The 18,608-nt window shown below is 42.7% G+C and overlaps 2 protein-coding genes across 2 annotated transcripts in view; one reads left to right on the forward strand and one right to left on the reverse strand.

Moving 5' to 3' along the window:
• Positions 1-18,608, reverse strand: part of CNTNAP5 (contactin associated protein family member 5) — a 705,383-nt gene that overhangs the window by 182,123 nt on the left and 504,652 nt on the right. Inside the window, exon 13 of the mRNA XM_060261906.1 lies at positions 12,187-12,387. Within this exon, the coding sequence (XP_060117889.1) occupies positions 12,187-12,387 (201 nt within the window). The remainder of the gene's footprint in view (positions 1-12,186; positions 12,388-18,608) is intronic.
• On the forward strand, positions 8,996-9,502 carry LOC132588882 (transmembrane protein 222-like). Its single transcript, XM_060261341.1, has one exon. The coding sequence runs from the start codon at positions 8,996-8,998 to the stop codon at positions 9,500-9,502; it is 507 nt and encodes a 168-aa protein (XP_060117324.1).

Below are 18,608 nucleotides of genomic sequence, written 5' to 3' on the forward strand. Positions count from 1 at the left end.
CATAGGGTTATTGTGAGAACAAAAGAGGAAACTCAAGTTCCCCACACTGAGCTTCTTGAAAGAAAGGTAGGTTATAAATATAGAGCTAGCTAAATGAATGCAATTATACATATTGGTACAGGGGACATGGGAGAAACAAAGCAAGATAACCTGGAAATGGCCAAATTGGTGGCAAGAGGAATGCCGAAAGAACCAAGAAGAAAATAAGATGTAGTTTTGTAAAAGAAAATTAGCAAGAATTTGCATTTCAAGAAAGCAGGGACAGGATAAGTAACGTATCTCCTACAGTCCCTATTAGAACATAAGAGAAGCCATGTTGGATCAGGCCAATGGCGCATCCAGTGCAACACTCTGTGTCACACAGTGGCCAAAAAAATTATATACACAAAAACACATATATATACACACTGTGGCTAATAGCCACTGATGGACCTCTGCTCCATATTTTTATCTAACCCCCTCTTGAAGGTGGCTATGCTTGTGGCTGCCACCCCCTCCTGTGGCAGGGAATTCCACATGTTAATCACCCTTTGGTTGAAGAAGTACTTCCTTTTATCCGTTTTAACCTGACTGCTCAGCAATTTCATCGAATGCCCACGAGTTCTTGTATTGTGAGAAACGGAGAAAAGTACTTCTTTCTCTACTTTCTCCATCCCATGCATACTCTTGTAAACCTCTATCATGTCACCCCACAGTCGACGTTTCTCCAAGCTAAAGAGCCCCAAGCGTTTTAACCTTTCTTCATACGGAAAGTGTTCCAACCTTTTAATCATTCTAGTTGCCCTTTTCTGCACTTTTCACAATGCTATAATATCCTTCTTGAGGTGCGGCGACCAGAATTGCACACAGTATTCCAATTTATACAGGGGCATTATGATACTGGCTGATTTGTTTTCAGTTCCCTTCCTAATAATTCCCAGCATGGCATTGGCCTTTTTTATTGCAATCTCACACTGTCTTGACATTTTCAGTGAGTTATCTACCACGACCCCAAGATATCTCTCTTGGTCAGTCTCTTCCAGTTCACACTCCATCAACTTGTATTTGTAGCTGGGATTCTTGGCCCCAATGTGCATTACTTTGCACTTGGCCACATTGAATCTCATCTGCCACATTGACGCCCACTCACCCAGCCTCAACAGATCCCTTTGGAGTTCCTCACAATCCTCTCTGGTTCTTACCACCCTGAACAATTTAGTGTCATCTGCAAACTTGGCCACTTCACTGCTCACTCCCAACTCCAAATCATTTATGAACTATTATGCCCTTCCCACTTCATGGCACACTTTAATCTGGAGTGCATTGTCTAGATTTCAGGATATAGTTGGAAGGCACATGATCCTGCAATTTTACTGAAGTCAGGCTGATAGCTCTAGATGGGGGGCCTGGGTGGGGGACTTCGTGGCAATCTAATGTTTATTACCTGGATTCCATGATGGAAGACAGGCTTGATATAATATGTTTGATATAAAATACGGTACGTTTTACCTGCATACAGATGGATTTACAATCACCTAAGTATAACATTTTAAGTGTTTGCACAGTCAGTTGAGTCATCTGAAAAACCAGTTATAATGGGCAGAACAGTTTGGTGTAGTGGTTAAGTGTGCAGACTCTTATCTGGGAGAACCGGGTTTGATTCCCCACTCCTCCACTTGCACCTGCTGGCATGGCCTTGGGTCAGCCATAGCTCTGGCAGAGGTTGTCCTTGAAAGGGCAGCTGCTGTGAGAGCCCTCTCCAGCCCCACCCACCTCACAGGGTGTCTGTTGTGGGGGAGGAAGGGAAAGGAGATTGTGAGCCGCTCTGAGACTCTTCGGAGTGGAGGGCGGGATATAAATCCAATATCTTCTTCTTCTTAATTGCACCAGAGTTATACTGTTTGCAGTTTAACCTGTCCTGTCCTCATTCAGCAATACCTGTACTCCAACATTTCTTTTTCTGGATATTCTAAATATAGAAACCCCCCCCTACCCAATGTGAAGAAATGTCACTGTTGCCAATCTGTCCGGAGGAAGAAATGTGGTGGCATAATGGATAACAGGCTCGCAGTCCGTCATCCTCGAAATGAAGTCTCTAATTACCCAAGTAATAATTGTACTGTAGAAAATGTACCTGGCATCCATCAACCATTTTCAAAAGACAGGAGGCCATGGTCCCCATTGTTTTATGACAAAGCCACATCTCTTGAAATGGCAATGAATGGTATCTGGGAATGTTCACATGGAAATTATCTTTTGAAATGGAGTCCAAAAGGCGTGGCAAAATAGACTTGTGCCAAATCATGGTTTGCTTGTTATTTGTACTTCCATGTCACTCGTGTTGCATTCATGCTATAAATTGATTTATCAGATCACATATGGATCAGGTCTCATTTGAGTTAATTTTCTTCTTGTGAGCTAAACAATTCTGAGGCTAAATTCTTGGACCAGCAAGCAAATAAGAAGGAAAGGTTGCTGAATTTAAACCAGAAACTAGCAGATCAGGAGCGAGACACCCTTTTGATGTAACACCTTCATTTTCCTTTAATGGTTCCAGAAGAACAGCTATCCTAATTATAGCCTAAGAGGAAAAAATGCTTCCTAATACCAACTGGCAAATGATCAAGTATCAGATTTAAAAAGGCATAGTATAGTGCCTTTCATAAATGTTTTCAGTTTTGACTTATAAACGTAATTGTTGTCTTTTATTCTGTCTCCCAAGTGCTAATTAGGTGTTAATTAGTACTAACTGTGATGGTAGTGTGTAATCTGGGCATTTCTCCACTAATAACTGGATTTCTGTTGCCACCCACAATTACTAGGTGTTCCTCACTGTTGGCTGCTTAGAATTAGCTTTAATTCTATCTTGTATCAGCATTAAAAACATGGAAGCTTCATACTGCTTAAAGCACTTTTCTGGAATCAATGACAAATTATTAGAATCTAGAGACTATGGACTCTCTGTTCGTCAAACTACTAGATAACATGGTTTGGGGCAGGTTCAAGAGCATAATATCATTCATTCATTCATTCATTCATCATTTTATTTGTATCCCGCCCTCCCCACCGAAGCAGGCTCAGGGCGGCTAACAACATTCAATTAATACATTGAGTACAATAATGTTCGAAGTGATAACTAATTTAACAAATTAATTAAAATTCTAAAATTAATAAAATTAGTAAAATTAATAAAATTGACATCCTGGTGCTATTAAACCGATGGTAAGTTTTTATTTCCTTGGCAGTCTCTCTCTTTAATCGGTGTAGGACATCCTAAAAAGAATAACTATATTCTTTGTGTGTGTGTATCCCAATTTCATTACAACATTCAATTCTTAGAGATTTAATGTTTTGGAAGCAGCCTGAGAGATTACTTCAATATGTTTCATATAATATATACATCTTAAATTTTTCAGATTACACTATGGATCCAGCCAGGGCTGTTTTTGAACCGGAACACACTGGAACACTGTTTTGGCTGGGCCGGGAAGCGTTCTGGCTGGCCCAGGCAGCATTCCGGCTCGGTCTCATTGACTTCCCCCCGCTGCCTGGTGGGGCTCAGGGAGACCAGCCACGCTTACGTGGGGGCCTCCCGACGTCTGGGTGTCTGGCGGGGCTCGGGGAGGCCTGCTGCACTTCTGCGGGGGCCTCCCGATGTTGCGCTGTCTGGTGGAGCTCGGGGAGGCCTGCCGCGCTTGCACTGGGGCCTCCCGACGTCCGTTGCTTTCTGAAGAATGTTTTGAAATTCACCTGTTATTCTTGAGTAGCACCACTATGTTTGTATTTTAATGATTTTAGTGATTTTAGCACTGTATTGTTTTTTAGATGTGACTTGATGGTTAGCTGCCCTAAGTCTGTGGGATATAAATGTAAGGTAAATAAATAAAGAAAATAAAATTAGCTGTGGGTGTGTCATCTCCTGTGCTCAGTGACATTGCAGTCAGAGACAAAGTGATTTTTATGCATATCTTTGTTTGCTTAATGCTGGTATGTGCTGCGGCTTGGAGTCACAGCATGTTCGGAAGCTGGATCAGCTTGACCAAAGGGCTGTCAGCCTCCATTTTGTGTGCCAAGCCTGGCAAAGGATTTATAGACTGCCACAGTGTCAGACGTGCCAAGTGTTATTGAGGGATGCTCATGGTGTGGTGCAGCCTTGCTTTGCCCTCCACAAAGCATGTGTATGAACAAGGCATATAGGTGGGATCACATTAACTATTTCCAAATAAATACATTTATGATGGCAATCTTAAGGAGTCAATGTGGAATGGGAGTGTTGTTTTGACAAGAGCTGACAATCCTTACACTCCTTTCACTGGCTACAGTAAAAAAGACTCACATGGTACAAGGGAAAATATGTCTTGTTCTTGTCCTGTTTCTGCTTATCATATTGTGAAATTCGTCAATTCCCAGAGTCTATCTATGTATCAAAAACTGTGTACAGGTGGAGGTTGTGGGATGCCAAACAACAGCTGCCAGCAGGTGATGTGAAGCAGCATGCATTGCACTGCCAGCTGAAATACAGAAGTCAAAGTAAATAGATATATCTGACCTACTGTTCTTCAAATTATGCCAATACGCTAGAGCCTGGTGGCAGAAGAAACGTAACAAATAATTTAAAATGAGCTCTTCTGTGTATCTGAGAGAAATATATGGGCGAACACAAAGTAAAATATATCGTGCGGCTGAAGATAACTGCAACTTAGCACTCTTCAGTAATAGCACCACATCATCTTCAATTTTCGGAAAAGCTCTGCATTGGTATCTCACTATGTGAGCCGCTATAATAAAGTCAGAGTCCACTGGAACTTTTAAGACCAATGAAGTTTTATTCAGGGTATGAGCTCTTGTGCGCATTATACCATTTCAGATAAAATTAAATGGAAGGAAAAACATTCAGACTTATACACAGAGGCTGAATAGCAAATTAGCATATAACATAATGAAGATGTTTTAAGATGTGTGGAGACTAAACAGGGATAACCAGTGTATAGGGTCAACAGTTGTATGGATTTAAATAAAGGGGATAATCTGTTAAAGCAATAAATATGTCAAGATGGGAGATAAATGTGTAAGACAATACTTTCTAATTATGAAAAGTAAACTGAGACTTCTTTTCGACACTCCATTCAACCCCTCTTAAGCATGAGGAGCCACTGCTATTTCTGAGCCAATAAAGAGGTGAGAATTGCAACTGGAGGTTCTGAAAATTTCATGGCAAACGTATCAGGCAAGTAAACACACAATCGTTGTGACCATACAGTGTTTCTTTCTAGTTGAGCTTCTGATCTCCTTGCCTGGCTGCCATCTAACCCAAGCAGCTGTACCCTAAACGTGATTGTGGAATTTAATTTCATTTTGCCCTGCAGTTCACTTTTACCTACACAGTACTTGAAATCTGCTACACAGTACTCTCCCCAGGCTTACGGATGAATGCTTGGATCTAGTACTTAAATGATGTGGGTGGGGCCGTGACTCCCATGAGGCTCTGCAAAAATGGCCATACATGAAATAACATTGGTAATAAGGACTTAAACAAACACCATCTTAAAAAAAAAAAAAAAAACTTCCAGAGTTTATTTATAAACAATTAATGGACTGGCTTACTCACTCTTTATTGAAACTGGTTTTGAGCAGTGCACAACAAGGACAGGTCTGTGGGGATCAAAACTAGGACACCCATCAGGCTAGGTGACAATATGTATGTGTGAAATGCCACTGATTGCACTTACTGCATTGTCTGAATAAGTAGAAAGCAACCTATTGCAGAGGCCTTAACAGTTCACAAACTGCTGGACTGCTTGACCAAAAATAAGTAAAGAAATCAACTCTAATTACAACAGGCAAGCAGAATGTGAGCAAAACCATTACGTATTTCAGCAGCTGATAGTTCAAAAGTATAGGTCTGTGCTGGGTGAAGCTGAGGAAAGTATAGTAAGTGGAAATAGACTTTATCCTAATGCAGCAGAAGCCCAGATCTGGATGGCCCAGGCTAGCCTGATCTCATCAGCTCTCACAGACTAAGCAGGGTCAGCCCTGGTTAGTATTTAAATGGGAGACTACCAAGGAATCTCAGGGTGACTATGCTGGGGAAAACAATAGCAAACCACTTCTGCTAGTCTCTTGTCTTGAAAACCCTACAGGGTTACAATGTCAGCTGTGACCTGGCATCATTTTACCCACGCACACGACCTAGATGAAGATGGCCTAGAAGACGTAAAACCCCAGAATACCAAAGTAGCAGGGATTTTCTCCTAACTTAACCGAGGAGTGCAAGGATGCATTCAGAATCATAGAAAGACATTGTTCCAGGGTTTCATAAAATCACAGAGTTGGAAGGGGACCTCCAGGGTCAGTTCAGGAAATTCATAAATACCTACCCTCACGACCCCAGTTACCCCCTGCTCCATGCCCAGAAGATGGCAAAACAAACCAACAAACAAAACCCTTCAGGAGCCCCGGCCAAACTGGCCCAGAGAAAACCGCTAACCTGACCGCAAAGTGGTAATAAACATTTCCCTGGGCATGTGAGAAAGGGCCAGGAGAACTAAGCATTGAAGCAGCCCTTCCTGCCCTCCCTCTCGGGACCTGCCTAAGTTCACAGAATCAGCATTGTTGTCAGGTGGCCATCTAGCCTCTGTTTGAAAACCACCGAAGGAGGAGGCTTACAACCAAGGACAAAGTGACTCAGAAAGCTTGCAGTTTCCAGAGTCCACACAACTTACCTTGGGCTAAGTAATCGAACGTTAGGATGCAGTTTCGTGGCCAACACAAGTCTTATCTACCCTCCTCCTTCTGTATGTGCTGGTGACTTTAACGGCCACCATGGAAATTGGACATTCGCGGTTAATGATAACGACGATGAGGCACTTGTCGACGGGGCTTGCATCTTGTTTTCAATGCTGAAGACCTTCAGATCAGCAGCATGGACTAGCCAGTCCAACTGTGATTTAGCATTTGTTTCATCTGACTGAAGAAGTCAGCCCTTGACTATATCCATGTGTGTTCTCAGTGAAGCTTTCCCACACAGTCAGCATCAACCTGTAATCCTTGAGCTAGGGATCCAAACATCAGTTATCAGTTCTTTTCTAAGACCACATAGGAACTTTAAGAGAGAGAACTGTAACAGTTTAGTGAATATCTGGATAGATGTCTTGAATGGATCCCTCCAACAAATAATAACTACTGCCATTTGTTGGAGCTGTTATATCTATGGCAAAAAGGCACATCCTCAAGGATAGCCTCATTTGCCTAGTGGGTGAGCTGGGCCTGGCTGTGATTTACCGAGAGAGCACTTTCCTGAGAGCACCTGCTTTGGGAGGGCTGATACTTAACACACACACCTCGCCAATACTCACCAGATTGGGAGGGCAGGTAAAAGGGCATCCTAGGGAGTGATCTCTCTAGCTTCCAGGTGGTCTGCAGCTGTGCTTTCCCCAAAGAGCACTTTCCTGAGAGCACCTGCTTTGGGGGGAGGGTTGTAATTCACACTCCCTAAATCCAATCCTCACCAAACTTGATGGACAAGTAGAGGAGAGTCAGTTGGAGACTCACTGCAGGTTTGGCATTTCTAGCCTGCAGGGGGGGGGGCATTCTACCATGCCATGAACTTCACAAACCATCAACCAGTTCATTAAATGGAAAGGTTTGTGGAGGTTCATGGTTTGTGGGAGTTCACAAACAACCATTTTCCTGGCTCATACCCATCCTAGTCTTTCCTCTAGGAAAGGTGCTCCAACCGCTTCATCAAGCTGGTTGCCTTCTTCCACATCTCTTCCATCTTTTTTTGAGCTATGACAACCCAAACTATACACCTCTAATGAGGCCACACCATAGAGTCATTTTTATTTTTAGTTCCCCCAAATCCCCAGCATTGAATATTTGCCCTTTTCTGCTTCTGCAGAATTACCTGATATGTTCGTCGTACTGTCCTCTACAATCCTGAGATCTCTTTCCCTCTCAGTTTTGGCCAGTTCAGACACCATAAGCATATCCTTTAAAGATCCAAATTTTTGTTCCAACCTGCATCGTCTTTTAGTTCTCTATACTGAATTTCATTGCTATATTGTTGACCACTCACCCAATTTGGATAAATCCTGCTGCTCTTCACAATCTGCATGAGTTACCATTAGGATCGCACAACAAGAAGAATGGCAAGCTCCACCCCATCTTTTTATTTTACGGCAATAGACTATATGGGGGTTAGACCAAAATATGGAGCAGAGGCCCATCAGTGGCTATTAGCCACAGTGTGTATATATATATAAATCTTTTGGGCCACTGTGTGACACAGAGTGTTGGACTGGATGGGCCATTGGCCTGATCCAACATGGCTTCTCTTATGTTCTTACGACTAGCACAAGCGGAGACCGAGAAAAAAAACTTGTGGAGAGGGTGCATCCCTTCCCCCTCTTTAGTTCCTTCCTTCTTCCCCCCTTTTTAATGTCCTTCCCCCTCTTTCTCCCTTCCCCTTATCTGTTAACCTATCCCATCTCTTTTGCCACCACCCTTCCCCTCTTTGTCAACCTACTCCCCAATTTCCCCCCCCCTTTCTCCCATTCCCCTTATCTACCAGCCTACCCTATCACTTCCCTCCCCCAATGTTTTCTATCAGTTTGCCCAACCCTTGTAGCTTTCCTCACCTACCCCTACCCTTGGCATTTCATTCACCCGCCACCCTTCCTGTTTTCCTTATCTAACTCCACCCTTGACATTCACTGAACATGGTGGAGTGCTGCTTCTCTCCTGCTCCCTTAGTTAGGACAAGTTGTGCTGATTTTTTAACAGTGTGAGCATGCAGCGCCTTTGCTTTTCTGGATGTGGGGTGGGATTGGGCTGATTGGATTTTTTTAATTAAAATATAATTGCCTTTTCTTCATATTTAAATGAAGTTTTTTTTCCCCCCTATCTAGGCTGTTTCTCTCATCCTTGTCATATTCACAGACTGATTTTGCATATATTCAGGGGTCATTTCATAGAAAGAGAGGTGCCAGAGCTCATGAGCACAACTCATTTGCATATGCGGCAGTTCCCCGCGGTGGTCCGGATGGGTGTCGGCGGCGGCGGCGCGGGGGCCGGCGTGGACCCCGAGCGCTGCCGCTTCCCCTACTGCGTGGTGTGGACGCCCATCCCCGTGCTCACCTGGCTCTTCCCCATCATTGGTCACATGGGCATTTGTACATCAGCTGGAATCATACGAGACTTTGCAGGGCCTTATTATGTCTCTGAAGACAACATGGCTTTTGGGAAGCCTGTCAAGTATTGGAAGCTAGATCCAAATAAAGTATATTCCTGTGGCCCCAATGCTTGGGATACAGCAGTCCACGATGCCTCTGAGGAGTACAAGCATCGTATGCACAACCTCTGCTGCGACAACTGCCATTCACATGTTGCGCTGGCCTTAAATCTCATGCGCTACGACAACAGCAGCTCCTGGAATATGATCAAACTGTGCTTCCTCTCCCTGTTATACAGCAAGTACGTCAGCATAGGAGGATTTGTGATTTGCATATGCCACACCCCCTGACATCACTGGAAGGTGTACTGAATTATATCAGCTCAGCATCTACTTTAAAATGCTTCTCAAATTATAATTGTCATCATTAAACCTCCCTCCCATCATAATTTTAAAATTACTTTCTCCTATGTGGCCCTAGTGGCAGGATGAAGATTTCCATCTGTTCAGTGGGTCTAGTCTTTCCTTGCCCCTCTGCCAGGCTCTTACCAGACTCAGGCGGGGAGGGAAGGTGGGGAGAAAGTGAATCGGAAGGGTGGGAAAGCTGAAGCTGAAGTGGAAGGAGGCGGGGAGAGGTGGTGGCCGAGGAGGGAAAGCAGTGAATTGAGAAGGGGAGAGAGCATGGGAAGAGAGTGAATTGGTCTCCAGACCCAGATTGAGTAGAGAGGCAAAGAATATAATATCCAGACAGAACAAACGGGGGGGGGGGGGCTGGCCCGGGGCCCTTAAAGGTGTGGAGGTCTCTAGGTCGCTGCCTACTTGGCCTACTGGGCTAATCTGGCTCTGCCCCCAGCCCTGACACTCGACTGCCCTCCCCTCCCTTAGCATTCACTCACCTCCCCACCCTTGCTGCTCTCCTCACCTGCCTTCCAACAGGCAGGTAGGAAGGCAGGCAGAGATGACTGCTGGCTTGGTAGGAGGTGGTTGTGGTAAAGACTTTCTTCCTGACTTGGGCGGGGGGGATGTGAAAGTGGGGGATGTGGGGGAATCACATCAACCCACACTTTCTTGCTGGATCTGCTGTGGCTCCAGGACTGCTGTGCTACTCCCATCAGGTCTAGCATGGCTCCTGTACCACCTCCACTGGGCCCAGGCCCAATATGGCTCCTAGTCTGCTGTGCCCCCTGAGTTAGGTGCCTTCTCTGTGCTAACAGAGAACGCTCTTTTATTTGTGGTAGAATTTAAAAACCCCAATTTTTAAAAAGACAGATTTTTTTTGCAAACCTAGGGGCCCCTCCAAGTTTGCAAAACCATCTGTTCAGTGCATATGTGACCCTGATCCATGAATTCAAGTATCTGCAGATGGGGGCCGTTTTCGCACACAGCTAACCTCGCAGTCACAATCTTGTTCCCTCAGCAGCGTCCGGTCGGATTTTGCACCATCTGCGCCGGAGTTACAGGAAGTGCCGCAGCTTTTGCATAGCAAACGTAAACCGCTAAAACCCAGTTTACGTTTGCTACGCAGATGCTGCGGCACTTCCTGTAACTCCGGCACAGATGGTGGGAAATCTGACCGGACGCTGCGGAGGGAACAGGATTGTGACTGCGAGGTAAGCTGTGTGCAAAAACGGTAATAGATACAGACTGGCTGCTCCACTGGGATGACTTTCCTTTCAGTATCTTGAAGTCCTCAAGCGGGCAGAGGTTACCAGCATCGAGGCACTGCTGTTGAAGATGCAGCTGCGCTGGGCAGGGCATATTTCTAGGATGGAAAACCACCGCCTTCCCAAGATTGCTCTGTATGGCGAACTCTCCACCGGCCATCGAAATAGAGGGGCACCAAAGAAGAGGTACAAGGACTCCTTGAAGAAATCCCTTAGCACCTGTCACATCAACCATCACCAGTGGTCTGACCTAGCCTCAGATCGCAAAGCATGGAGGCACACCATCCACCAGGCTGTCTCTTCCTTTGAGAACACATGCATAGCTGGTCTTGAGGACAAAAGGAGATTGAGGAAGAATCGCACTGCTACAGGACCAACCCTAAATCAGACTTTTCCCTGCAGCCGCTGTGGCCGGACCTGCCTGTCCCTCATTGGTCTTGTCAGCCACCAGCGAGCCTGCAGCAAACGTGGACTATTGCACCCTTCTTAAATCTTCGTTCGCGAAGCCAAGCCGAGAGATCTTTAAGATATTTTCACTTTTATCTCTACAAGAGTTTTTAAAAAAACCCACTTTGACCCTTCTGTATTACACTACTGAAAAGGAAGACAACCCTGCATGTAAAATGTTATACACCTCCCCCAAAATATCACTGGATGTAATTGTAACTTCTGTGCAAATGTAAGATGACCCCTCCTTTTATGCAATTCCTAGGAAAAAAACTCGTCAGTTAAGACAGCAGAGGTTCATCCAAGGGACACATAAAGGCCATTGCGACAACAGGAGCCATTAGTCCAATCTTTTGTCTCTGTCCTATGCGTATGTTTCAAAATTCCAAGCATCGCAATGATCAACTAGCCCTAATCACCACAGCTTTAATCTGTACAGACAACTGAGTTACATATTTCAAGTTTAGGATGCTAGGATACATGTTCCAGCCTTCTGGGCAGCAGTAAACCCCTTGCCTATTGGACAGCAGCTTATGCATCCCTGATTTTATTTTTAATCAGATTCTTTTCCAGCATAGAATAATAAGAAGTGGAAGAACGCTACAGTTGTAGCTAATTAACTCTACCATCATGTCGCTGAGAACAACGATGCTGTGCCACCATTGAAATTGTTTGATCTAACTACACCTGCGTCAGTTTATGCAATAAACAGGGGGCAACCAGCCCCTTGTTTGGTGAAGGCACCTTGAAGGCACTCTGATTCAAGTGAGAAAGAAATATTTTGCAGCACACAGGCCTCAATGCGTGCGAGGAAGCAACGAGGCACCTGCTCCACTTTTTTTTTGCTGGGATTGCAGCGTGGGCTGTGTCGGCTGCACAATCAATAACAGTTAAGGTGGAAAGATTTTGCTTTATGACACTTACTTGGGGTATTGAGCAGACGTGACTTTTTGCAGTGGTAAGCTGCCTCCTGTTCACAGTATTCAGCACTATTTATCATTGTCTCCAGCTGCTCTATACTGCTGTTGTAGTTGAAGTTCAGGGTGTACGGTTTCCCTGGGTTAGCCCCCTGAACTTCAGTCAGTCCAGTGTTGTTGTGTTGGACCACAGTCCAGGTCTTGTCTTCTGTGAAGCCAAATGAAATGAAAAAGACATAAGCAAGTTTGAAGTATTTGAAGCTCCGTGCATGTATTTACCAGATACAACAGCATCAAGACACAACCCATTAAAATGGATGCTCTTAGATCTGGCATTAATTCAAAACCACAAAACAGTCAACCCACTGTTCAGTGAAGATGCCCTCCCTAAAGATCAGTTCAGGGGCTCCAAACCAGCCCAAGTTCATGCCAAATTTTGGCTTATGAGTCAGTTTGTGCTCCTTTTATTGTTAGCCATTGTGAATGTTTTATACTGAAAGACAGTACACAAATATCTGAAAACTCAGAATGCTGTCTAACAAAGCAAAAACAAATGTACTACACATTTCTCACACACCTAGAAACAAACCTGTTTACCTTTCAAGAATGAGAAGGAAATGAATCATCATGTCACAGTGGCACCAGGCTTTGGGGTTAAGAGTCAAGTCAAGTCAAGGACAAAGTCAGAATATTCCTCCCCTAATTCTTATGTTGCTTCCAATGGAAATGGAGTTTGAAGTGTCTCAAAGAATGAAACCAGGAAGACATTTGTCTTCAACGGTTGTACAAACCAGTAAATTGTCATGTCTTTAATGTTCAATGAGTCTTGTTTCACCTCTTCCTTTGTTCTTTTCCCAGATATCTGAATATTATTTTATGCTAGTATGCCATTTATTTCACAGTAAGATTTTTGGTTAGCTTTGTTTTTGTTTGAAGCTTAGTCTGAATGTTTCCATGCCATTCTTCTTGCCTGAACTCACAAGCATACTTAACAAAAAAAATCAAAGGAATATCTCTGGACACTCTACAACCATCGAGAAAACAATAACCTTGTTTTCAAGCTGTTAACCAAGCAAAGAAATTGTCACCCAACATTGGCAACAGTAGCAGGGGCATAGTCTTTCCAATTTCCTGTGGGGGAGGGGGGCTGGGGCTGGGTCTCAGTGCCAGAGCACTGAGCCTATTCCCTGTCTTTCCACTTTGCATCCTGTCATTCCAGTCCCAGAGCAAAGATTCTATTACTAGGGATCATCATTCCACTCTGGGAGCTGTCATTATAGAACCAGAATGCTTCTGCTACTTCAAAGACATGTCATTCCACTCTATGTCCTGTAATTCCAGCCCCAGATCACAGATTATCTTCCTGGGGACCATCATTCCATTCTGGGAGCTGTGATTCCAGTCCCAGAGCCCAAATTCTATTGCTAGGGATTGTCTTTCCATTCTGGCAGCTGTCATTCCAGTCCCAGAGTAGCCTATCTGGACCCAAGGATCTTAATGGAAAAATAATTCCATTAATGGAGAAACAAAAAACTCAGGGAGCATAAAATATGGATTCTGATAATGTGCAGAGTATGGGAAACAAGCAGTAGGAACTGGAAGGGGACTATGACGTAATAAGCATTACTGGAACTTGGTGGGATGACACTCACAGTTGGAATATGAAGACTGAGGAACACAACTTATTTAAAAGGGACAGACAAATAAGGAAAGGTGGAGGAGTCACACTATATGTACAAGAATTATATACTTGTGAGGAAAGATGTGAATCTAAGCCTGGGTAGAAATAAAAGAGTCTCTGGTAAAAATAAAAAGGAATAAGAAGTAATAGTGAAATTATGGTGAGGGTCTGCTATAGACCACCAAGCCAGACAAAGGACTTGGATGAGATACTCCTAGAACAGTTTACAAAGTTCTCAAAGAGATGGGACACGGTGGATGGGACATGAGAAATTTCAATTACCCTGATATCTGTTGGAAGTCCAACTATGAAAAACGAAAGGTCAAATTGATTTGTGGCCACCATTATATATTTGTTAAAAATGAGTTATGAGATATATTGACTACTCCTCCTTTTACCACTCTGGGTTGAATTCTTAGGATGTTATTGGATAAATTTTAAATCCTTATAATTTATTATTGATAATTCAGCCTAAATTCAGTCAGGCAAGTAGGCCCAACAGAGGCCTTACAGTCTAATTGTTGCTACATTGAAAGTGGGTGGAGTCAGTCAGGGTTAAGGACCATACTTTCTTTTCTGACAGACACTAAACATATTCAAGAACTGATATGTTCTGAATATCAAAAGCCTTGGGCAAATGGTCTGGTCCTACTGGTGATAGAATTAAAACTGAGACTGTTCACTTATTATTGCCCATTGCACGGTCAGTGATAGCTTCGCTCTGGATCTCTGAGTCCAGACCTTCAATTAGATTTTGCCAATGCAAGCTATGGGGTTATTTCATTATGTATACAATCACATCCTATGTTGAACCTGTTGTATCTGTCCCTCAAGAAGCTAAACTGATTTCAATTTGGTATCCCATTATTAATTATCTTACTGAAAATGAGGTTATCCCAAATAACCATACCTATAAAAGAATGTTATACTTCTAATTACTATTTTTGTGATTACCTTTGCTTGGTGTTTTTGATTATTTACCTTGTGCAAATAGTGAACTGTGCTAATATCTTGGTTGTGGTGTATATATTGTTTTTATTTTTTTTAATGCATTTGACAATTTCAAGTTTGGTGATAATTCTGATGGATGCATTAATGGGTTATATCCCTTTTAATGCAGTTTATGTTTAGGGTTTTAAATTGTATCCTATTTTATATTCACTAGTTGCCCCCCCACTCAGAAAAATTTAGGGGAGGTCCAAGTCCCTGAGCCCCCTGTAGTTTATGCCTATGAGTACCACTATAGATTACTATAAAATAATCCATAAGTGTGGCAGAGAAACCAAGCACGCAGGGGAGCTGCTTCTGCATCTTTCCCTTTCCCCCTACTTCACTGTCTCTTTCTTTGAGTTGTAACTGATGGTTCCCCTGACTACTCATTAACTCCCAGTGGTGAATGAAAAAGTGGATGCCTTAAAGGTGAAGGTGAAAGGGGAGAAAAAACAGACAAAAGTGACCTTCATCTCTTCACCAGGGCATCTGTTCTTGCCTGCCTCACCTCCTCTTCTCAGCTGATTGACCTCCATTACCTCTGCCTGCTCTTCTGCTTTCCCCACCAGCATCAGAAGTAGTGGTCATCATCAATAAGCCCAGCGGGTGGTCGTCACCTGGTCCTCTGCTCCTTTATCTCAGTCTCCCCTATCCTGCCTTGTCAAGTCCCTACTCCAGCTTGTGAGATTATGCAACAAAAGAATCATATGTGTGTTTGTCTCATAAGCTGATCACCTAAAAAGAAATTAAATGAATACTAGCCCACCCACAAAACCATATAGTCAGAAAAATCCAATTACAAGTATCTCAGTAAATACTCAAGAATATTTCTTGATATCCATGAAATGGGAGTGATTTAAATTGTAGTGTACCACATTTATTGGTACAAAAAGTTTTTTTTTAAACGGCTATATTATAGTAGTATATACATTAAAATTAGTCACTGTAAGTAGATTACAGTGTGTTTTTATATACTTGGATTTGATCAGCATCTTGTATTTATATTATTTCCTATATAATTCAAATCAGTAGTCAATTTTATCAACAAATTGAGAAGATTTACAGTAGTTTTAACCTTTGATACTTTGGACTCTTATTGTCATGTTATGGCTGGGGATATCAGGGTAGCATTTAAATGACCACACACAATCACTTCTTAGATATACTACTTGAAATTTCCCTAGTCTAGATTTTGAATGCCAGCAGCACTGGCATATCCACCAAAATCTTCAAGTTGGAGAAATCACATAGCTTAGGACAGATCTCCTAAGAAATGACCTAAAAATAAAGGATGGTCTCTACTAGTAAGCTTTGTCCCAGGGATACATAAATGGCACCAGTATAGAAGTATTTGTGCTTTCTTCTATATTCATACTATTATTCCTTACAAATACAATTCTTCTTTCTAGTTTTAAATACAAAGCTGTGTCTTCACCCTCTTTCTAACTCATAACAGGCTATTCTCCTGCTGACACTGGTTTTCTTCTGCTTAATATAGATAAAGATTACAAGTTCTGATCACCATAAGAGTCAGAAGAAAGTATTGTAGTTATCTGAAACTCTAGATTGTGGCAGTGTCTAGATGGATTCTGGGCTGATTCAGGAAAGATAGCCCATCTGGGATGCAGGAAATTGCTGATAAAAAGCATTCAATGGCTGATAACAGATGGCCGTTTGGGGGCAGCTTGCAGCCACCCTGAACAAAGCCAGCCGAAAGAAGAGCGCCCTGGTGCTTCCGGATGGCACCGGAAGAAGGAGTGGGTCTTGGGCGGCTGGGGAGCATGTGAAATGTCATGCATACCACTTGCAGCTTCCCAGGCACTTGTAAGGTGCTCTCCAGGCTTCCAGATGGCTGGCTGCTGCCTCAGAGCCATCCTAGCGAAAAGGGACCACTTTCCAAGTGGTTCCTTTTTGAAGCGGTTGGAGTGTCTCTCAGGATGGGGTAAGTGCGGGATGGTGGTGGCCGGCAGATGTTGCTGTGTGGCCAGGTTTTTTGGGTCGACTTCAGAGGCATCTCTGAGACGACCCAAAGCGCTGGTCTGTAATCAGCCTACGTGACCCTAGAGGCTGGCTCACCATAACAACACTGTTGATGATTTTTTTGTTGTTGTTGTCAAACATTTTTTAAAAAAGTGTTGCATTTCCTGGACTAAAGAACAATTGGTTAAAAAAGGAGATAATGTTCTGGGCAAAACCAAGAAGTATCAAAGTAGTAATTCAAGTTACTACAGCATTTTTCTTACTACAGAAAAATCTCTCCCTTATTGGCCACCTGCAAACATTCACTAGTTACAATTGATTCCTGTTGTTACTATATAGCTGCATTAGGCTCATTCTTGGTGAAATCTGAATTCTTGTGGGGAAAGTCTTCTTTTTAACCTTTTGCCTCACAGACCCAATTAAGTCTTTTGGAGATGGCAAATTTAGCACAAGATGCACATTACAGGCTTTGAATGAAAAACAAGTCTGATGATTGCTAGTCTTTTGCCATAATTGGGGTTTGAAGAGGTTCAAGAGGGAGGGAGGGAGGGAAAAAGCAAACAAAACTAACTTTTAAAAGTAGTTTGCTAATCTCCTAAAGTGCCTCTGACAACTTTCTGCATTTTATCAGTGGGAGTTGTGCCTTGCTGAGCCACTTGAAAAGATTTTTGCTGAGCTTTCTCCTTTACGCTATAGGTATCTGCCAGCCTGCATATCACTAAAGCTGCTGATGGAAAAAAGTACAAAAACACATACCCACCCACAGCAAATCACATGGATAGAATGCATACTATTGGTCAAATGGAACTACTGATGGGTACAAATCATCATTCTCTTCCAACTCCCAACAAAGATGGTCTTTTCACTGGCTCATGTGCTATACACTTAGGAATTGTTGACAAATTCATTTGCTGTAGACCACAGCCTATGTTTTATACAAATGTCTAATAGAAATACAATCTTGCTGTGAAAACAGGAGAAGAAAAGGAGTAGGGTGGGGGAATTGAGAGATGGAAAGACACAGAGGGCATTTTAAATGGATTGCCTTCCCAGAAAGCCAAAGAAATGGATACCAATAGAATTCAAAAGGAAGAAGGGAAAGGGAGGTGGGGGGAGTTGAAGGAAAATATTATATATTTGTAAAAGCTTTATATGTTAATATTTCCCTTCCAATATATAAATGTTCTGAAATGTATATTAACTTTCAAAACACAAATATCAGCCTAGTACTGAGTGGACCAGGAGCATTTTGGACCAGAATACCAATAATTTTACAAATCAATATTACTTTACTTTACTTTATTCGATTTATATCCCGCCCTACCCCACCGAGGCGGGCTCAGGGCGGCTTACAACAATAAAAGCTAACAGAGGTCGATTTAAATACGATTAAAATTATACAATAAAATACATAAAAACCTAAAAATACATAAAACTCACATCGATATACACTATGCTACTATTCCTTAAATCAGTCCTTCAAATTTCCAATATTCAGTAATCTGATGTTTAAGATTTAATATTCAGTAATATTAAGTAAGGGCTGTATTTTTTTCTTTAAAGGTACAATTAAGCAGTTATGTAAATTAGGCAGATGAAAATATTTGCATAATGCCCTTATTTTACATAATTTCTTATGGCTCTGCTAGGTACTGTTCAGGCCAAAGATTTATATAGGGCTTTCATTGGCTGCTTCTAGCTACTGGAAATCTTATTGCCCACCCCCACCCCCAGTTGGAAGAAAGAGACTGACACAGTAAGTTCAGTAAACTGGGCTG

The sequence above is a fragment of the Heteronotia binoei genome, chromosome 21, assembly GCF_032191835.1.
Source record: "Heteronotia binoei isolate CCM8104 ecotype False Entrance Well chromosome 21, APGP_CSIRO_Hbin_v1, whole genome shotgun sequence".
NCBI lineage: Eukaryota > Metazoa > Chordata > Lepidosauria > Squamata > Gekkonidae > Heteronotia > Heteronotia binoei.

Coding starts and splice junctions, on each gene's coding strand:
- LOC132588882 (XM_060261341.1), top strand. CDS start 8,996: ATGCGGCAGTTCCCCGCGGTGGTCCGGATGGGTGTCGGCGGCGGCGGC.